The sequence below is a fragment of the Panthera uncia genome, chromosome B4 (assembly GCF_023721935.1).
Source record: "Panthera uncia isolate 11264 chromosome B4, Puncia_PCG_1.0, whole genome shotgun sequence".
NCBI lineage: Eukaryota > Metazoa > Chordata > Mammalia > Carnivora > Felidae > Panthera > Panthera uncia.
This window is the reverse complement of record NC_064809.1, coordinates 72,905,752-72,927,921: the sequence shown is the minus strand read 5'-3', so window position 1 is coordinate 72,927,921 and position 22,170 is coordinate 72,905,752. Positions and strand designations below refer to the sequence as shown.

General features: G+C 46.1%; 1 protein-coding gene across 3 annotated transcripts in view; it reads right to left on the bottom strand.

The window, feature by feature from the left end:
- The window catches only part of PFKM (phosphofructokinase, muscle), a 44,598-nt gene that overhangs the window by 4,170 nt on the left and 18,258 nt on the right, over nt 1-22,170 (bottom strand). For all 3 annotated transcript variants that reach the window (XM_049627239.1, XM_049627241.1, XM_049627240.1), the window contains exons 4-19: nt 16,088-16,180; nt 9,840-9,913; nt 8,917-8,994; nt 7,098-7,287; nt 6,721-6,886; nt 5,922-5,966; nt 5,388-5,496; nt 5,180-5,275; nt 4,853-4,945; nt 4,112-4,237; nt 2,894-2,958; nt 2,333-2,402; nt 1,434-1,583; nt 943-1,013; nt 497-584; nt 270-422 (exon numbers count right to left, since the gene is read on the bottom strand). In XM_049627239.1, the coding sequence (XP_049483196.1) occupies nt 270-422; nt 497-584; nt 943-1,013; nt 1,434-1,583; nt 2,333-2,402; nt 2,894-2,958; nt 4,112-4,237; nt 4,853-4,945; nt 5,180-5,275; nt 5,388-5,496; nt 5,922-5,966; nt 6,721-6,886; nt 7,098-7,287; nt 8,917-8,994; nt 9,840-9,913; nt 16,088-16,180 (1,667 nt within the window). The remainder of the gene's footprint in view (nt 1-269; nt 423-496; nt 585-942; nt 1,014-1,433; nt 1,584-2,332; nt 2,403-2,893; nt 2,959-4,111; nt 4,238-4,852; nt 4,946-5,179; nt 5,276-5,387; nt 5,497-5,921; nt 5,967-6,720; nt 6,887-7,097; nt 7,288-8,916; nt 8,995-9,839; nt 9,914-16,087; nt 16,181-22,170) is intronic.

The following is a 22,170-nucleotide window of genomic DNA, read 5'->3' as shown; positions in this document are numbered from 1 at the left end:
TGTGTCGTTCAGGGCAGGGAAATTAGGCTATCTGACCTCAGGACGGAAAAAAACATTTGGGACGCAGAGTACTGATGCGTTGGAGGCTGACAGGTGAGAATGAACACCGTAGCGTGGAGAAATAAAGTGCGTAAGGGCCTGGGCTCGAAGAGGCACCGTTCGAACACTGTCACTTGGTTAGTACAAAAACAGTAGCTCACTCTCCAGCACACGTGGTCCAGGGATTACAGAGCTGGCCAGAGGCCTGGGAAGCGGGGGCGGGCTCTCACCGTGCAGATAGTATTGAGTGCTGTGTCAGCCCCCACGCTGAAGTCCGAGCCGGGGACGTTGTTGGAGACCGTCGCGGGGATGACCACAAACGGGATGCACAGCTCGTCAAACAGCTTCCTGCCCTCCATCAGTTCCAGGCCCCCTGTGTAAGCCTGAGAAGGAGGGTGGCAGCCATGAGGGGAGAGGGAAAAGTGGGGAGGAGGGGAACAAACGGGAGGGCACTCACCTCAAAGCCCCCAATGATGACAAGGCCCTGAATGTTAAACTTAGTGATGTTGGCACTGATCTGCTCAAAGCTCTTCTTGGGTAGAGTCCTAGTTGATTGGGATGAGGCAGGATGGGCGATGAGGTGATGGAATTTGGAGAATTAAGCAAAGTTGAGGGAGAAAAAAGCTAGAATTAGAATGTGCTTTATGTATAACTTCTTGACCTGTGCCCCCTTCCCTGCCCCCCCTCATGGCTGTGTGAGGACACATCCTGGGGCTTAAAACTGCTAGAGCTGCTAAGAGATGTCTAGATATGCAGGCCTTCCCTCACTGAGGCAACTGTGAGCTTGGGGACAGAAGATGCAGACTACAGCAGTGTAGACGCTGACCTAATGAACTGACACCCACATTCCAAGGGACATCTTTAGGGGTGACTAGGAGGAGGTGCTCCCAAAATGCCACTTACCTTTTAGTCCCAAGTTTGGAACCACCTTGGCCAGTCCAGCCCCCAACATAGCTCCAGCCAGCTTCCTCGATCTGCAGGAAAAGGTCACACAGGTCTGCCCTGTGGACTGAATGCTACTTCCTGAGTTCTGATCCCACCCCGACACCCACCCTGGCTGGAAGAGGAACACCACGCATCGGCTTTTCCCCACTTCAGTGAACTTCCTCTGGTCTTATTGCCCATTCACAAATAGTAAGCACCTACTTATGCCAGGCACTGCACTGAGCTTTGGGACAGAGAATTAAACAAGGTGTGTTGCCTGTAAAGGGTTCATTTCAGTGGCTCCTGCCTATTCATACTGCCCTAAGATTAAGCATCTACTTCTGCTCAAACCCTGAGAGGAAAGAAAGGTAGAGAGAGAGAGAGGAGGGGCCAGGAGAAAGAAAAAGACCGACAGGTCACCCGTGCTACGTGCCTCAGAGTACGTGCCCTCCTCCTTTTAGTCCCCGTACCTGACCCTTGGCCAGGCCCTCGAAGCCATCATGTACAACCAGCACCCGGTTGCCCTGGATGAGGCCAATCCTCACGGTGGAACGGACGGCAGCGTTCATGCCTGCGGCTGGGGCCCCCACGTTCATCACGGCCACTGTGTGTATGCTACTCTGGGGAGAAAAAGTGGAGAGGGAGCAGGGCGAAGAGGGGGACAGGTCAGTAAGGGAAGCTGAACCCTGTGTCACTCATGGTCCTAGGGTCAGGACATGTGCCTCTGGACAATATACCCCCTCTCCAGGAATGCCAGCACAGCCTGTTCCCTCATCCTGTGGAAGCAAATTCTTTATCACAAATCAATAAGGAAAACCGCTGTCCCTGCCCACAGATAGCATTACATAACGAATGAGGCCTTCCAGAGCAGCATTTCCCAAAGTGTGATATTTGGACCGCCTGATCTAGGGAGCCTGTTAAACCAACCTATTCCTGGCCATGACCCAGAGCTAAATCCTCTCTGAGGGAAGGATCCAGCAATCTGCACGTTAAATAAGCAGCCCAGATGATTCTGATAGACACTCAGTACCGAACCACTACTTCAGGGGAAGAAGTGGCTGAAGTACATTCATATGATCATTCCCAGGTCTGCCCAAAGGATTAACCCGTAAATCTCTTTCCCAGTCCTTGCACGCTACCTCGTTGATCCTAAATTGGATGTGGGCCTTGGGGCAGAGACGTCCGGGGCACATTAAGAACATGGGGCTAGTATCTGGGGGGGCTAAGAGAAAATTTCTTAGTAGGGTCAGGGACTCGGCACTGGAGATTTTAGTGGGGCGAAGAAGCTGGCCAGGCTCTAGGTTATACGAGTGGAGGTGGCACTTCACGGAGGGAGACTGAGAGACAGAGTCAAAGGGAGAGAACTCACCGGTCCCTTAGAGACTGGGGGTCTGACATGAGCCAGAAGCTTGTACACTTCCCAGTTGTTCATGAAGCTCCTGGAAAAAGTACAGGTGGGGTGGGGGGTCTTCAGGCCGCTCCTCACGGCCAGGAGCCAAGGGGATCTAAAGTTCTGTTCCCAGTGTGAAGTCCAGCTGGGCAAACCTCAAAGGACATAACTGGGACCTGGCAGGAACTGGGCAGGGGCTGAAAAAGGGCCAGTAACCGATCAAACCCTCCCTGAGGACTCTTCTCCCAGGCACTGCACTCAGCACGACACGCTGTCCCTTGGCTAGAGAAACTGAAAACCTGGCTGGAACCCACACAAAAACCACCAGATTACAGCAGGCCAATCCCAGGAAGAGCATCCCTGGGACAAACTGTGCCTCCTGGTCACCTCACAACCAGCTCTCTCAGGAAGGAACTGTCACAAAGACAGTAAGAACAGGGAGGGGCAGAAGCTCTTATATTGGGTTTTAAACCATGTCCGTTTTTTGCTCCATTCCAATATCTGATTTCTGTAGCTAGTGAGCTTCCGGTCATTCCTCACCGGCCTCTCAGCTTCATGGCTTCATCAAATTTCCTGTCGTTCATGGCCTTGGTCACATCTTTGGTCTGAAGGAGGAGCACAGCAAGAGTCATGACTACAGGGCAGGGTTCTACACAGCTGGATTCCTAGCCCGTGGTAACGCTCTGTCTCCACTCTTATGCCTGGATCCTACCCACCACACCTCCCACCTTTGCTATGCTCCCCAAACATTCACAGAAAGCAGCATCTTTGTTTTTCCTTAATTTTCGGAGAAATGAGCAGCCAAAGGAAGGAGCTGATTCAATGCTCTACTTATTCGAATATTTTTCAGAGTAGAGGAGTGCTCACAGATAAAATAGCATCTTCCTCCATTCCGCAACCTGAAAGTAGCCTCTAAACTGAGTGTATGAAGAAGACCCTACGGATCCCAGTTAGGAAGAAAAGCTGATCCCTGCCGTGTGTCTCCCAGCTACTGATTCTGCTCTGTGAGCCCGTGCTTTAGCTTTTGGGATACATAGTTCCAAGCAAGGCTGGAGCCTGTCTAGGCTGTAGGTTTCTGGGACTCCCAGTTTGAGGGAGAAGCAAGCCAGGAAATGGGGAGCCAGCCCTGAGCATGCAGGCCAGTCCTAAGAATCAGCCAGACACCTCAGCCCCAGACACACTGCTCTGTGGTATCACAGGAGTGATTCCTTTGTAATAAGAGCCATTTCCTGAGCACCCGGTATTTTCCAGATACTGCATCAGACCTTCTACAAAGCTTCCCTCCACTCCTTATAGTAGCCCTCAGGGTGAGTGTTAGGAACCTCACGTTGTTTCAGAGAAACATGTTCAAGGTAGAAATCATAGAAACATACGAGCTAGCCAGCCAGACCATAATACTATTCCCTGCTTTTAATAACGTTTGGAGACATACTCCGTTTCTTTTCCAACAAAGACATGGCAAAAGCATCCGAGGCTGGATATTGTGCGACGTTGGGTCTCACTACTTGGTAAGATGTAGCGTCTCCCACGTTTCTTAGGAACATTTAACAGATGGGGACACTGAGGCTTAGAGAGGGGACAGCTCCTATGCAAAGCCTACTGTGCCCTTTCCTCATTTGACTCTTAACTACACCATGCTGCCTTCCCATCTCCAACAGGAGTTCCAGTGCCCTTCGAAGTTGGTCTCTTTCCCTCTAAGCTCTAGCTCAAAGACAGGGGCTTGGGCTGTTAGGACGGGGAGCTGAGGTCGGTACTTACCATTTGGACACACTCCATGAGGGGCAGGCGCACAGCCTGGTTCCCAGAGAGGCTCACCACACAGGCTGGGGTGTCTGGAGTCCCTTCCAAAAGTGCCATCACTGCCTCCACACCCATCCTGCTGCCCTGCAGGAACCCAGGGAGCAAAGACAGTCTGGTTCAGGCCTCCCCATCTGGACTGGGCCTGGAGAGCCAGGGCACCTGAGGCCCTTCCAGATCACAGGGTTGAACTGCACATTTAAGGACTACAGCTAAGAGCTTATGGGGCTTTATCTCCCTACCCAGATTTCATCTAAAGCTTGATTCTTCATCCTCTTACCATTAGAATTCTATTTGGTTCCAGAGAAGCATGTCCATTGTAGTAATCAAGGAGATTACTGAGGCTTAATATTCCCTTCTTATTGATAAAACAAGGGAGAGTATTGCCTCTCACTTCTAACAAAAGTAGGATGAGAGGGTTCAACCTGAGTGTCTAAGGTTAGATCTTAATAATTTTACTAATGATCAAAGCTGAGATATTAGTCCTCACTATTTGGAGAGCATATAATTTCCCATCATTTTTTGCAACAGAAGAGAACTCGGGTGGATGGGAATGAGTCAAGGGCCACTGCAGTCCAGAAGCTGGAGGGAGGCGGCATGGCCAATGGTGTAAGCCCCTGTCCTGGGAAGTGGGATTCTGCAGGGGAAGGACAGCAAGTCCTGGGTTCTAAGACGCAAGGGCCACAGAACCCCATGACTTACCAGGATCCGGTCAAAGGCTGATGGTGTCCCACCCCGCTGCACATGCCCCAAGACAGTGACCCGGGTGTCATATCCCAGACGCTTCACCACCAGCTGAGGAGACCAAAAGAGGGACAGAGAGATACAGAGTCAAAGAGAAAAAACAAGCAGAGGCTTAGATAAACCACGATGGCTTAGCCTCTTATCTTATATCTTATCTTCCTGGGAAACCAGGGGGCAGGAAACCTGGGGAGAGATGTACAGAAGGACTAAGGGGAGACTCAGAAGTCACTGGGGAAGGGGGTGGGGGGTGGTGTCCAAGGCCTCTCTGGTTTCATTCATACTAACATTCTTGATGTCTTCTGAGGTTATGGGTTTCCCAGTCTTGTCGATGGCACCCTCAGCCACAATGATGATGTTGAGACGAGAACCACGGGTCCTTGTCTGGTCAAGAACAAAGAGGAAAGAGGTCAATGGGATGAAACCGATGGAGGGGAAGTGCATCATCAGTGAAACAGGCGAGTGGTTTTTCAAGGGCAAAATAAAGTGCCAGTACCTCGCTGAGCCGGCGACAAAGATGTTCCTCCCAGTCGTCATCCGGTGGACACTCAGGAATAAAAACCCAGTCAGCCCCACAGGAGAGAGAGGTGACAAGGGCCAGGTATCTGAGATGAGAGGCAGAAGCGTCACACTAAGAGCCACGCTCCACAGACTGCCTGACCCGTACCTGGCAGGTCTGCCTGTTCCCATAGGTGGTGAAATGTGTGAGGATCTGTGCTTTCATGCTTGGGGTGAGGGTAAGAGCGCCACTGAGACAGCCTCTCAGTGAAGTTTTGTCCCTGAAGGGCACCTTCTCTTCGTGCTCACCTGCCACGGTGGCTTCTAATCTCAGAGCGGTGTCTGTCCTGTGCACGGGCACACAGGCACACCCTTCCACGCATGGGTACGGGGGTGGGGAAAGGGGGCCATAACCGAGACAAGCATGGACACCTCTGAATCTGCTATCCCTGGGAGACCTCTTTGGACTCTCTGGGGAAGAGAAGGCTACTGCTGGCTCCACAAAACAGATGAGTGGAGACGGGGATCTTACCCACAGTGCCGGCCCATCACTTCTAGCACAAACGTCCTCTGGTGGCTGCAAGAGACAGACACAGAACCTTTACAGTCCCAGTGTCCTGATGGTCCCAAGCCGCCACCCACATGTAGGCCGCAAAACCTCCCTGGGAGACGCATTTATATTGTCAGACCTCCCAGCAGGTTTCTGGAGAGACCAGGAAGACCCAGACCTAGGTCTAGGATGGCTACAGGCTGACTAAAACATAGCAGTAAAAGGTGTCAGTACTGTGGCTCTGTTCCAGGGAGCAATGGGGTCCAGGAAAGGAAAGAGAAAATAGGAAAAGAAGTGAAGAAGTGAGGACTCGACCAGCATCAGCCTGGAATCCCCTAGGATGACCCTGGCAAACTGTTACCTTCCGCCTCCCATTCTCCCACACTGCCTCCCCAGGCCGCCTACTGAGCAGCGGCAGTGACGGCCTCTACAGTCTACACTATAGCTGAAAGGGTGGCTAAGGTTTGGAGCTCCCTGGATTTGTCTCATGTTGGACACTGATCATTTGGGAGACCCTACAGGTATCAAAGCCCTCAGAGCTACAATGTGGACAGTGGGCAAGACAGTGACAAGGGGCAAACATACGGCCTGTAGACAACAGTGCAATTTCAGGGCTTTAGGGATGCTTCTTCATTAAAGACAGTGTTCCCACCCCAGAAAACGGGTCGTTGGGGGTCTAGAGCCCAAGGGCATTAATCTTCTCTAGACGCCCTAGCCCTGTAGCCTGCCCCAGCTGCGATCCTCCTCCACTGCCCCACCTGCCCCCCGCAAGTCCCCTAACCTCTGAGCAGTGGTGGTGATGGCGTCCACAATCTCTATGATCCGGTGCAGGGCGGAATCAGTGCCAATGGTCATATCAGTGCCACAAAAGTCATTGTCAATTGAGCCCACCAAACCCACGATATTCAGATAGCTGGACTTCGTAGCCTCCTCCGCTGTGATCTTACCTGGCAATGAGAAGCAAACCAGGAGCCACCTTGACATGCCTAAAGAGCAGATGACTGGAGAGAGAAGGAACTGCAGCCAATGGGAAGCATAAGCAATGGCAGAGAAAGGAGGGCAAAGACCTCCCTTTTGTGTCTGGGTGATGATTTCCTCCAATGGGAGGAGAGGGGTGTGTGTGCATGCGCACAAACAATACTTATGACAATGTCTCACCCGCTTTCTGGAGGTCACTCAGTAAGTCACTCCACTCAGAACGGAAGGTGTCAGCCCCAGTGAGGCTGCCATCACCCCCGATGACACACAGATTAGTAATCCCACGCTTCACCAGGTTGTGGGCAGCACGGAGTCGTCCCTCTCGTTCACGGAAGTCCTTGCACCGGGCACTTCCAATGACTGTGCCTCCCTGTGGGGAAGAAGTAGAAGTCAGCTCTCCAGATGACACAGCCAAATTTGAGCTCGACATGCTAAGATTTCCCCTATTCCAACATCGTGATGAGCTGTCATAACTACCTGGCTTTCTAGGAAGTGCCCTAACATCCTTAAGAGTCATTTGTCCTTTCTAGGGGCATCTGGGTGGCTCAGTTGGTTAAGTGTCCGACTCTTGATTTCAGCTCAGGTCACAATCTTGCAGTTCGTGGGATTGAGCCTTGCCTCGGGCTCTGCGCTGACAGTGCAGAGCCTGCTAGGGATTCTGTCTCTCCCTCGCTCTTTGCCCCTTCCCCACTCACAACTCTCTCTCAAAATAAATAAATAAACTTTAAAAAAAAAAGTCATTTGTTCTTTCTAAAGGAAAGGGAAATAATTCTGGCTGAGCTATCATAGGGTCATTCCTATATTCTGCTACACCTCTTAGAAGACTGCTAAGGTTAACCCATTTCATTGAAGGCTTTGTCATCAAAGTGATTATCCTCAAGGAGAGCAAAGGAATACATACATGCTGTTGGCTTTTGGACAATCTCCGTCTTTCACATGTTCTTAGAAATGTAAGATGCAGCACTGACTTTAGTCTTTGGAAATTCTCCCCAGTGGCCTGACTTTATTGGATTGTGTCCATACTATAATTAGCAGTTCATCCCAACGTGCTTGGTCATCCCAATGTGCTTTCCCTCTTGAACTCACTGATTTCTAATTGTAACCAGGCCCTGCCAATCCTTTCCCCTTCACTCCTCAGGATCTATGGTGCTCGTGGAAGGAGACACAATATCCACATATTCACAGGAAAAGTAGTTCTGAGTATAGAAAGCCTTAAATCCCCAGGGACTTATAGATGCCCCAAGAGAGGTAAGTATACTTAGGATTTTCACAAATCGTACAATCTTCTGGCATTCATGCCTTTGGGAGTACTGATAGAGAATTCTGACTCATTTTCAGACCACTTAACAGCAGGCACCATCGCCTATAAAAAATCTTTGCTAAGTACTGCATATTGTATTTCTTCCCATGGATTTTTAGAGGACTGCGGTAAAGAATGGGGGTACAAATGTAATTTGTGGATTTTTCAGTAAATCAGAAAATAGGTATATAATGACTTACGGAAAGTAGCACAAAGGGTTATGGATACAATCCGCATAATCTTAAGGTATTTTTGGAAACTCTAAAAGGCTGTGCTGGTTCCTTCCTCCCTTAAACAGTGTGGTTTCAAGTGACCTTCTCACCATCACATGAGGACCAGCAGATTTCAGCTCTACTTCTGGCTCTGGCTCCAGGCCTCTGGGAAGGTTATTTTCCTGGCCAGACCCTCCCTGTGACTCCAGAGCAACTCCTGCTTACGTGCCAGTTCCTTAAGTCTTGCCTGTGACCTTTCCATAAAGAGCAAACTGTCCTGTGACCGCACCCCCACCCCCATGCCACCCTAGGAAACCAGGGTGATGTTTTCAAATGCAAAGAGTAAAGGGCAGTCGTGGCACCTCTCTCGTCACAGAACCCTTCACGTCGAGCCACATGGGGGGAACTTGAGCAACCATGAGGCCAAACCAGAGTGGGGTGGGACAAGGACAGGACAAATAAGGAACAGGAGTCCTCTGGAACATACCAGCTGAAGCATCATCGAAACACTCTCCCAGGTGGCTTCCCTGATGTTATCTCCACCATCCACCAGGCCTTGATAACCCTGTGGAGCACATTACACCCATTCAGCTTCTGCTAAGCCAGTTTTCCCTAAACCCCCACGATTAGGACAGGATCTCTGGGAAGCAGTTCTCTGAGAATCAAGTCATCTCCTCCCATTACTGATCCCTGGATGCCCATGACACTGTCATATTTAACACAGTCCCAGGAAGAAGACATCAACCTTTCAATACCCTCTTCTATTTCCCTGCAATCTCAAAAGGTCAGGATGTCCTTCCTAATATTTCATCCTAATTCTTCTTGCTTCTGGTTTATCCCATGTCCTCCAATCTGCTTTCCCGGGGAACTAAATAGCAGATAGTTTTCATAACAGTAGAGGGAAAAGAGAAGGGTGGTGGAAGAAGGGCAGGAGAGAAATGGGACTTGAAAAGATACAATTTAGGAGAAGGCAGGGAAAAGAGTGACAGGGAAAAGAGTGGGCAAAGAATGAGAGGGAAGGGAGAGAAGGAAGAGGAGTTAGAACCTCAGAAGGTACAGCAAACTGCAGAAATCTGATGAGACTTTGTTCTTTCCAAAGGCTCTGTCTCAGGACATACTAAGTTTTCTCTGAAATACTCATTTCAGCTTCTCTCTTTGTTTTGGTGGAGGTAAGGGGAAGAGAGAGTTACTTCTTCCTTTAAATTGAACGGGCAACATGAGGACCCCATCTGTAGATCCCTATATCCTACCATCATTACTGGAGACTGGAGTCGGGGAGAGACACTCTTAGAGACAAGGAGCTGAGATAGGTCAGGCATAGCATGTAACTGGGAGGTGAGGAAACAGGAAGTAGGGAGGGGGGAGCATAAAACAGAGAAAGAATGATGGAGAACAAAGTAGAAAACCAACCTCATGGACAAAGAACACACGGGCACCAGTAAAGATACCAACTCGAACCACAGCCCTGACAGCAGCATTCATACCTGAAAGGAGGGAAGCAAGACGACAGGAAGAGGTTACTCCTGAGAAAAGCAGCCTGGACTACAAGATATCTCAGTCCTTCTCTTAGGCTTTTCTCTGAATCTAGAATCCTCTTCTCCTCCAAGTCTTCTGGCCTCCCCCGCAACACTAAATTATCGTGTTCAGTGTTAATGTAGCTCCATATACCTCCAATTCATCTCCCTTCCCTCCCCAATCCCATCTTTCTTAAGACCTTTCCCTGCCAGGGCAATCCGGGGAATAATAATCTTGAATGCTTACAGTAGGGTTAGACACCGCTAAACGCCTGTCAAACCTCATCTCATTTAATCCTCTCCACAACCCTGAAGTTACCTCCATTTTACAGATTTGGAAACTGAAGTTCAAAGAGGTCAAGGTCACAGAGCCCAGTCTCTCCACTGGGAGACAATCAGGACTAAAATTAATTAGGACTAAAACAGAGAGGAGAGCCTTTCCCCTCTCTCCCATGTTAAGTATTCTCCCTTTCCGGTAGCTACTCAGTGACGAGAACTGTCTTTTCTGAGAGTACTGTGGAGGAACCACCCTGCACAGCACACAACACAAGGGGGAAGCTATAACGGCCTCTGTATTAGAAACAATGCTACTGATAATTGTGCTGAGCAGAGCTTCCCCAGTGAGACATGGAACACATACCTGGGTCTTGATCCCGGTAACCCCATCCTGCCCTGTCATGTGAGAAGGGGCTCATGGTGATGCTCAGGGAATCTCAGAGCCCTGATAGATCAATTTCTTGTGAACCATTTTAGCCACCTGCCCTCAGATACCCCAGAACATTTTTTTGTTTCAATCTACAATCTATTCCTAGGGTCCTTAACCCTGCCTGGAGAAATATCATGTGCCAGTGAGCACTAGAGAAACCAGTAATTAGAAAAATCTGCTAAGATCCATCATGAACTACTGTAAATTCCAAAGCTACCTGGAGCAGAATAGAACCAACAAAACCAAAATGTCTATTTTGGAGGGTTTTTTTCTACAGGCTGACGAAAGTTGGTGTTAGATGACTATAAGCACCAAATCAAATTGAAGGCCCATTCACTCACTGAGCAAATATTGACTAAATACCTGCCATACTCCAGGCACTATCTAGGCACTAGGGAAACAGCAGTTGAATGATACAGTCTAGGGATGCAAAGATACAGGAGACGGTAATGGTCCTCAAGACTTGTGAAGAATATAACATGGTTACAATATGGATCCCTATGAAGGAGATTTGTACAAAGCGCAGTGGGGACAAGGAGAAGGAGCATCCAAGCTGCCAGAAAGGAAGTCAGAACAGGTTATACAGAAAAGACAACATTTGACCTGAGACCTAAAGGACAATTTCCTTATAAATCTTTTATGTCAGGTGGACACTTTGGGGGACAGTGCTCTAGGCAGGAAAATAGCACAAATAAAGGTGAGGGTCAAGAAACAACCTTAGGTAACTGGGTATTACAAAGGATAAAACTAAGACAGGAAGTGGTGAGCAGTGAAGCTTCAAAGGTAAGCAGGCACCTGTATGCCACGTGAGGAAGCCTGGCTCTTATTCTGTAGGCCAGGATTTGATTGGGGATCCATGGGTGATGGTTTCAGGAAATCCATGAACCCATGAAACTGTATGAAAAGTTTTCTGGGCACGGGAATTTCCTTTGGGAGAAGGTCCACAGCTGTCATTTGATTCTTAAGGAGGTCTTTGGCCTAAAAAACAAAAGTTGCAAATGATGGAGACTCTCTGAAGAATTTTGAGAGTGGAGAGACATGACGCTATCTGTATATCAGAAAAGATCACTGGTGGCAATGTGGAGGACGCTGGGATAAGATGGCTCTCTGGCAGCCTAGACAAAATGAGGGCCTAGACTGAGAGAGTGGCATTTGGGACAAAACAGAGACACTGGACAGGAGGCAATGGGGAAAGAGAAGCACAGCACTGTGGTTAGATTTCAAGGTGTTGGAGAAGAAGATGGAAAGGCCCCATGACTGACAGGCAAAGAGTAAGACCGAGGTGCAATTAACTAAGCAGAGGCAAGTTTCGATTCAGGCAGGTAGGGGTGTGGATGATACATTCGTATTTGGAAATGTTGAGCTTGAAGTTCTTGTGGGACACCCATGTGGACTTGGGAGAGATGGTCTCACAAGAATATGTAGAATTAGAATGGGAAAGGCAAGGAATGGAACGCTGAGGAAAACCAACACTGAGGGAATGGGCAGGGGATGATGGGTTCCATGAAGGAAACTAAGGAGCAGCAAGAAAGGCAAAAGGAAACCCAGGTCTTAGCCATGTCTTGGAAGCCAAAGGGAAGAGTTTCGAGAAGTTGTAACACTGCCAAATGCTTCCAATAATCAATCTAAGATAAGAACGGGAAGGTTGGGCTTGCCAAAAGAGGTCACTGGTGAGCACTGCTGTCAAAGCCCACTTCCGCCATCACTAAGGCAAAGTCACATAAGTCTAGAAGTCTAGGTTCACATCCTCAAACTGAAGGAATCAAAATGGAAAACTCTGTGATGGGAGCAGGCTTCTCAGAAGCTTTAGGAAAAGCCTGCGTGTATGAAAAGAACAAAGTCAGGGTCAATGCAAAGCCATCAGTGCCTTAGTAAGGATAAATCAGTAGGTCAGAACAGAAATGAAACTATTGTTGATTTATTTTCTAGACTTTCACAATGCCTGTGGGCTTGTCTATTGGATACCTACAGTTCTGGAGTATGAATTTGTAATCTTAAGAAATAAGGAAAAAACACTCTACTGAAACTTATAGGTTGGAATGCTGTTTCCTACTCCTAAGCTGAGTAAGGGTAGGGAGAAAAGATTTAAGAAAAACAAATGACTTAAAAGGTTTTAAGTACAAAGTAAACAATAGATGTCAGGTAGGAAATATCCAAATCTATTGGACAGAAGAAAAATCCCACAAGAAAAGAAGATTCTTTCTCTTCTCTCATCCCTTTTTACCTTCTTATCTCAGTCTTGTCAACCTCCAGAGGTCATCCTGCCTCTAAGCTGGACAACTGTTTTCCTAGAAATCAAGTTTTAGGACCCTAATTGTCCCCTATACCTGCATTTCAAACCCCCCAGTTCCCTAGAATTCACCGACCAGGATGTATACACATAACTTATGCTAGGGAGTCCCAGTAATTCTTTGGGCTCTCCTACTTAACATCACTGGCCTATTCTGGCCTCAGACCAGTCCTGGCCAGGATCTCCTTAGCTGTACCATGTTGCCCTAAATAACTCTCTATTCGCAGCTGTCTGACTTATTAGAAGCAAGACGAAGGATAAGATTACAGGCACCACCCAGGGGGTATTCTGGGTACAGCCAGGAGGGGCTCTGGAGAACATCAGAAGCACATACTTTGGAGTTTCTAATTACAGCCTGTAGGCAAGAGGCTTTGGGGAGAACTATGGGTAATGAGTCTCTATGACATGAGATAGAAAAAACTAATAAATGACTTGGTCACTATCTTTTTGAAAGCAGATGTTAGAAAGTTTCTACCTTAATTGAACTTTGAATAGGAAAAAAAAATCCTTTAATTCCAACATGAAAAATAAATGTTAGATCTGAATTACACTTCTGACAAATATGTAATTAATATTATGAATCCTAGAATAGCAATCCAGAGAGGTAATAGAATCCCTGTTCCTGTAATCCTTTAAAAACAGGATAAACATGTATTTGGAATGGACTGCCCATCTGAAGGCAGAGGGCTAGAGCGATGACTGAGATCCTTTCCAGCAGAATAAGCCAATGTTGTGTGGGCAAATGTGGTATGGTTTAGCAGAGCTGGGGCCATTCCTGGACTGGAATTTGTATCTACTCAGCCCAGTTTCTGAGCTCAGGGTGTCTGAAATCTGGCCTCTCTTCTGCTTTAAGAGGTTATTGGCTTTGCTAAGCTCAGGGAATGACAGAGCTGTGGCCTCTGTGGATTTTATAGAACCCAACCTTCACTTTCCCATGTGGCCCACAGCCTCTGGGTTAAAAGTCATTTCTGTGCCCTCTCCCTCGGAGAACTGAAGATCATTAAACCTATCACTGGGCAGGCCGCTACTTTATTTGAGCTGCTCCTTTAGCTGAGACCTCTCAACTCTACTTTGAGTTTTCTGCTTTGCTTCCCTGCCTCCCTTAGTTTCTTCCTGTACCACCTGCTCACATGCACCTGTGATGTTATGTGGCCTCGCAGTGGGATATTTCCCTGGGTACACTGTGCCTGTCACAAGATCCCCTAGGCCTTGGTCCAGCTGGCCCTCCAGAAATCAGCTTATGCTAGCGCCTGCCTCCAAGAATGATCTTCCCTTAAAGCAGGTGATGGTCCCTCTAAAATAAGAGGGTTTCTGTGCTCAGGATCAGAAGCTGAAAGGGCTCTGCTGCTCTTAGACCCAAGTTAAATCCTAGCTCTCTCTCTCTCCCTCTGTCTCTTTTTTTTTTTCCTCTTTCCCTCTCCAGAGAGCCCTTCTTTTTCATAAATTCTTAACTTTGTATGCCTCACTTGGATTTTTAGCAGGCTCTTCTTGCTTCACTTAATCCAATTTCACAGGCCACCCTACCAAGGTTTTAGGATCAACACTCAAGAGTTTATGGAGCATGGGATTCTTTCCAGGAGAGAGCAGAGAAGCAATAGAAAAGCGAGGTCAGCCTCAAGTAGGGCTCTGCGTTCCTAATCTGGCCACTCTTCCTGAACTCAGACCTCTGTGCCCCTCTTCCTAAGTGTCCTCATTCTGGCATTCTCATGTTCATAATACATATCACAATTACAATTAAATATACATTAGATAAAAAATATACTTAAAGCCTAGATTTACTAACATATAATGAGGATCATAAGAACAATGTGTAACTTTTTCATTGATGTATCCTTAGTGCCTGCCATCCTGCTTGAAATGCAGGTGCTCAATAACATCCTTTGCATTTAACTAAGGATACGTTTATATAGCACCTACTTTGTACACCAGACACTGTGGAATGAAGAATTCATTCAATGAAGAGTTCAGTCTCTTGAAATCTACCTTCTCTGTGAACTCTTCCCTGGTTAATCCAACCAAAGCCTATCTGTTCATTATAGAAGTGGGTTCTACTTGGTTAGGCACACTTGATTCTTGTTATTTATAAGCCTTACATAAGAATTCCAGTAATGTATGCTATCTTTTCTCCTAAAACTATAAGTTTCCAAAGGAAATTAACTTCTTCACAACATACAAGGCAGGGCTCTAAGCAAAGTGGGTGATTAACACAAAGTTTAGGAAGCCTACAGAGAGTGGTGCAGAGTGAAGGGGAGACTGGCTGAAATCTCTTTCCTTCTCTATTTTTCTCAGCACAGTCTCCATGTCCTGGTATCCCTCTCAAAGAGATTCTGAAGGTAGATTTCAACGTATTATAAATTACAATATACAAGATCATCAGGAGAAAAAAAAATCACACATTCCCTATCTCCCACTTTGTTTTTCCATATACCTGATTTCCCTGACTTCCAGGCTTCTGGGACTCAACCCAGAAAGGGGTTCTCTCTGGCTTTGCTTTCTGCCCCTGCCCCCACCTCGCCCCATGGGTCTGTACCAATTAACTGCTGCTATTCCTGCTTATGCGAGGGACAAAGGAATGGAAGAAGAGGAAAGGCCAGAGAAAACTAAGCATGAAGCAGAACTGTGCCCAGTAGAAGGAAATGTGCTGTAGGAGTGTGGTGCCGGACCCTGGTTGGTGCAGAAACTCTACGTACCTCAGAGGTAACACCTGAAGATCTAGCTAGGGCCCACCAAATACCAATTTCTGCATCTCCCCCTTTCCCCACCTACATTTTCTATGTATTTGAAGTGAATCCACCTACTGCTTTCTCAACAAGTTTATCTCTTTAGTCTCTTTCTTCCTAGTGATGCTTGAGAAAACACCAGTCTTTTAGGTACCAAAGGAACAAAATGGTCCCAAATCTTCAGAGAAACTTGGAAAGAAGTTTTATGAAGATTTGAGTAAATTAAAGTAGAGGAAATAATATCCAGAAGCACTTGGGGACTTAGACCTGACAGAGATTCTCGGGAAAGCCCAGGATTCCAGTGTGAATCTACAGCAGGAGGACATTAAGGACAGTTCTATTCTACAGGCTAAGGGAGTTAAGAAACTCAAAAGGGCCTACCAGCCATGGTTTTTTTGTCCCTCCCCAAGCAGGGCCTTCCTCCTTACCTTGGGCATCTCCACCAGAGGTTAACACGGCGATGGCTTTGCCAATCCCCAGGGTTTTGGCTGCATGGTGCTCTTCATGGGTCATGATCCACTCTAGAATTGAAGAGCACGATCAGTTAAGACACAGGTGGATTGAGGTGCTCAGGAAATGGCTCTGTTAGACTGGCTAGAGCCACCTCAGTCAGGCTCTCCTACTATACTAAGTCTGAGCTTTGCAGCCTGGGTGTTTTGGACTTCTTCCAGAAGAGAGCCACGCCCCCACAAACTGACAAGCTGAAATGTCACAGTAATCAAACCCAAGACTGCAAAGGTCCTGGCTAATCCCTCCCACCTGAATTGGAGTCTATTTGGAGAACAAGCTAAGGTCAAGGGGAAGGGCAGTTGACTGAACAGAAATGAGAAAAGAAGGAGGAAAAGTGGCCTCAAGGATTCCTCCTTTTAATGAAGGGAAGGGCTGCTGCAGACGGTAGGAATCGGCTGAGGTTTGGGGCACTGATGAGAACCAGCCAAGTGCAAGCAGAAAAGTGAGGGAAGGCAGGGTTATGGTGAAGATTAGGGTTTCGTTTTATGGAATTGGGCTAAGCTGGAACTGGGGTTTGAGGTTTTACATGCACATTTGAGCCTGCACAAAACGATGGTTCAGGCTCAGGAATGGTTAAAGACATTCCATGCCTTCTCCCATCGCTCTCAGGCTTCCTGCCTCCTGAGCCTCTCTTGACTCATCTTCAGGCCTTGCCCTTCACACTACATGCTATCAAATGGGAAGAACAACACAGAATCATAGCCAGATATACATAGATTATGTACACACGCCATGTGAACACCTTCGTATTTTTGTCTTTAGGGCTTATCTCTCTCAAAGGAACACACAAGACATACTTTTGTGTCTATAAAATGTCAAAGGAGTCATCACTCTACCAGTTATCCAGGTTAAAATCTAAATTTTTAAATTGATCTCCTCCTTACTCTGAGAGTCAAAAGTTACCAAGTTCTATTCTTCTCCCTTACTATCTTCCCTTATCCTCCCTTATTTGCGATCCTCAGCGCCTCTCTCCACCTGAATTGCCTACTACAATAGCTGGTCTCCGTTTGTGTTTCCCTTCTCCACTCTACAAGAGACATAGAATAAACCTCCATGGGTAGGTCATAGGACCCTGAGGATGCATTCATTTGAACTGGGCCAAATCACTTGAACCGGGGCTGATGACCTTTATGCACAGCTCATGTTTCTGCTGTGAATCTGAGGAAATCAGGGTAGCCGCTGATAAAGACACAGGTCACATAAACACACAAATCTGCATACATACCAATAAAGTACATGCAATGAGACACTCGTGAAGACATACAAACATAAACATATATAGCGTTATTATGGGACACAGATTCACAGACATACTACATATAATCCATTCTGATGGATGAAGTCCAAATTCTTGAGTTGGCATTCAAAGCTTCCATGATCTAGCCCTTGCCAAAGCTTGAACCTTTGTTCCCATGAATTTTCTGTCCCATCATCACCTGAACATTACTTTGCTCCTTCCCATTTGTGTACCTGGGCACACTGCATCCCTCATCCAGAAGGCCACCTTGGCCCTTTCACAGATATCCCATTCCATCATTTAAGGCCAGGCCTAGCTGCAACCCTATGAATATTAAGACTATTAACTCTTCCTGATTACCATAGGAGGGATTCTTTGTGGACCTCCTCTAATCACATATTGTCTGGTATTAGATCATTCATTTAGCACTTAATTACTACTTTATATGGTATTTAAATTGCTTCTTATATATTGACAATAAGGTTGGACTGGATCAGGAGTCAACAAACTACAGAGCACAGGCCAAATCCAGCCCTTTTTTTGGTTTTGTATGGCAGCAAACAAAGAAAGGTTTTTACATTTTTATTTTTCTTTAAGAAACTTTTTTTTAGAGAGAGAGACAGAGAGAGAGAATATCTCATACAGGCTCCACATTCAGCAAGGAGTCTGATGCAGGGCTTGATCCTACAACCCTGGGATCATGACCTGAGCCAAAATGAAGAGTCAGATGCTCAACTGACTAAGCCACCCAGGTGCCCCAGATTTTTACATTTTTAAATGGTTTAAAAAACCATTTCAGGGCATGTGAAAATTACATGAAATTCAAATTTCAGTGTCCATACCATTCTCATTCTTTCACACATTATCCTATGGCTGCTTCTGTGCTACAACAGAGTAGATTATAGTGACAGAGACCAGATAGCCTGCAAAGACTAAAATATTTACTATCTGGCTTTTTACAGAAAGTTTGCAGACCCCTGGATAGATGACTGCTACGAGCCACTTTCCCTAACTAGACTGAACAATCCTCCAGGGAGGGATCACGTTCATTTTTTTAAAACTTTCCCACAGCTTAACCAAAGCCTGGTGAAGTCCATGCACATAACAGTTCAATAAATCCTTGTTGAAGGCATTAGTGAACTGACGGAACAATACAAGACGCACATAGACCTATGAAAGCTTTTATTTAGTACGCTTGGATACAGACAGCTCCATATTCTATTTCTAATGCATAGAGATACAAATAGGACTTAAGAAAGCATATAGTGATAGTGAAAGGAATGTAATAAACATATGGATACAGACACTCTCCTATTAACTGGAGTGTTCATGTCCAAATTTCTGCTGTTCTCAAGAAAAAAAAAAAAAGACTAAGTAACTGGTGCAAATAAGAAGGCAAACATTTGGAAACTAAAGAACAAAACATGAGTATGCTGATCCCATTTTCCTTGAGTTTTTTCTTCTCATTCACTCTGGGAGCTCATCACTGACAAAACCACACAGGGATCTGCCACCCATGGAGTTTCCAGTGAGGGAGAGAATTCACCATTAACAAGGGGGAAGGTTAGGAGTGCTGACCTGCAAAAAAGAACCTTCTCCTGTATCTCTAAACCAGTTATAAGAGGCACAGGACACAGAAATGCACGCAGATTCATATATAAGCAACCTTTAGAGATCCACAGTGACACACACATAGAAACACACAGACATAAAACCTAAATATAAAATCACATGTGTGAAGATAAGCAGGAGGGAGGGATAAATACAGGGAGGCAACATCCTAGGTGCACTGATTTGAACTGGCTGAGTGCCTAGGGTAGGAGTGAGGCAGCCAGGGGTAACGAGGTCCGAGCACCACCCACCCATCCCTGATTCCCAGGGGCGGGGGCTGTGCGTGCTAGCGGAGGGAAATGAACCGAAGGGCTAGGATTCTTCACGGCTCCCCTACCCATCCCCCCTCTTCGCTCCAGCTTCTGATGCCATACCACCTCTTCTTTTCCCGTCCGCTCCTTCCAGTTCTCCCCAGCGCCTCCTCCCAGCACGGTCATCCCCACCTCGCTCTCGGCTTTCCCCCGCGGTCTTTACTCAAGGGCCCCTCTTGCCTTTTAGTCTTAGCTCTCCTCCGCCACGGCTTCCTTGCAGACTGTCCTTGGGGAAGGGGGAGGGGAGCTTGGAGAACGCGGGGAGGAGCCAGGTGGAGGCAACAAGGGAGGGGAAAGAGGAGAGGCTTCCCAACCTCCACTAGCTGATGCTGGCCCGGAGGCTCCGCCTCCTCCTGCTCCTCTTTCTCTACCCCTCCCTCCTCCTCCCAAGGACAGCTCAGATATGGCATCAGCTTCTCCTCACTCCCCAGAAGGTTCTTGGGTCCCCATCTCTGTCTCGGGAGCCATCAGCTCCTGTACATAGTGGGAATCAGAAATTATTTAGTTGCCTCTCATGTTGTCTGCCGAGACAACTGTTTCCTAGCCAGAGACTCCTTGCATTCAAACATCCTCAACAACTAATAATAAACCTTCCCCTCTGGCCTTATGCATTATCTCACACCTCTGTCACTCTTTGAACAAGCATTCGTGGAAAGTCTTTGCGCCAGGTTTTGTATTAGGTGCTGAGGATGAAAATATAAATGAAATAGAGTCCCTGCCCTGGAGGAACATTGAACACCGGTATTTTCTGTAGAGGGACGCCAAAAACTCCTTTTATATTTATGTACCTTTCTCTGAGAAAATACAGGGCTACAAAGCAAACAGTGTCCGTGGAGGCAACATGGGCCAAGAACTCCCAGAGCTAAGGGTGCATCCTTTCCTCAGATCCTCTTTACTCTTTCCACTTCACCCAGGTCTTTGTTGCAATGCCTCTCCACAGGCATCTCTCCTCTCCTGACTTCCTATGCCCTCCCTCTTGCTTACTTTTTTTCTGCCCCTGCATATTCTGGCTGCAAACAATAAGAATAAAGATAAAACCACTGGAATACACAAAAGTAACTTTTGTGATGTAAATGTTACCATCCAAAGACAGCCTAAAGAATGGAAGAAAATATCTGCAAATAATATATGTGATAACAGATGGATAGGTATCCAGAATATATAAATAACTCTTGCCACTCAATAATAAAAAAAGATAATAACCTTGGGGCACCTGGATGGCTTAGTCGGGTTGAGAATCTGACTCTTGATTTTGGCTCAGGTCATGATCTCACAGTTCATGAGTCTGAGCCCCCCCCTCACTGATGGTGAGGAGCTTGCTTGGAATTCCCTCTCTCTCTCTCTCTGCCCCTCCTGCATGCACACTCTCTCAAAATAAATAAACAAAGAATTTTTTAAAAGATAATAACCCAATTCAGAAATGGGCAAAAGGTCTGAACAGATACCTGACCGGTAAAGATACACAGATGGCAAATAATCATATAAAATGATGCCCAGCATCGTATGTCATCCGGGAACTGCAAATTAAAACAGAGACGTACTACTACATATTGTTAGACTGGCTAACATCAAAAAAATTAATAATAAACCTGATAGTACCAAAAGCTGACAAGAATGTGGAGCACCAGGAACTCTTATTTTTTGTTGGTGGGAATGCAAAATGGTACAGTCACTTTAAAAGACAATTTGGCAGTTCCTTACAAAGCTAAATAGAGCCTTACTGTATGATCCAGCAATCACATTTCTCTAAGTATTTACCCAAATGAGTTGAAAACTACATCCACACAAAAACCTGCACACAAATGTTCATAAGAGCTTATTCATAGTTGCCCAAAACTGGAAGTAACCAAAATGTCCCTCAAAAGGTGAATGGATAAACTGTGATGTATCAATTCAATGGAATAGTATTCAGCAAGAAAAAGAAATGACCTATGAAGCCAAGAAAAGATATAGAGGAAACTTAAATACATATTGCTTAGTCAAAGAAACCTGTCTGAAAAGGTTACATACTATATGTTTCCAACTAAGTAACATTCTGGCAAAGGTAAAACTATAGAGAGAGTAAAAATATCAATGGTTTTCAAGGGCTTAGAGTAGAGAGGGAATGATAAATATGTAGAGCACAGGGGGTTTTTAGGCCAGTAAACCTATTCTGTATGATGCTATAATGCTGGATACATGACATGGCATATTTGTCAAAACTCATAGAATTTCACAACACCAAGAGTGAACTTTAACATAAACTATGGACTCTAATCAATAATAATGTATCAATATTGGCTCATCAACTGTAACAAATGTACCTCACTAAGTAGTAATAATAAATGGAAACTGACCACAGGAGAGGAAACTCTGTGTGCAAACTGCTCAACTTTCTGTAAGACTAAAACTTCTGTAACAAACAAAGTCTACCAATTTAAAAAACACATTCTGTTCAGTGAAATATCTAATAAAATTGTAATATTAAAAAACAAAAAATGGGCAAGGGTTTAGACATTTCTCTAAATAAAATATACAAATAACCAATAAACATATGAAAAGATGTTCAACATCGCTAATCACTAGGGAAATGCAAATCAAAACCACAATGAAATTCCACTTCACATCTATTAGGATGACTATTTTAAAAAAAGGAAAATAACAAGTATTGGAGAGGATGTGGAGAAAGTGTAACTCTTGTGTCTTGCAGGTACAAGTGTAAAGTGATGTCGTCACTATGGAAAATAGCTTTCCAGTTCCTCATATTTTTTTTTTCAACGTTTTTTTTTTTTTTTTTTTTTTATTTTTGGGACAGAGAGAGACAGAGCATGAACGGGGGAGGGGCAGAGAGAGAGGGAGACAC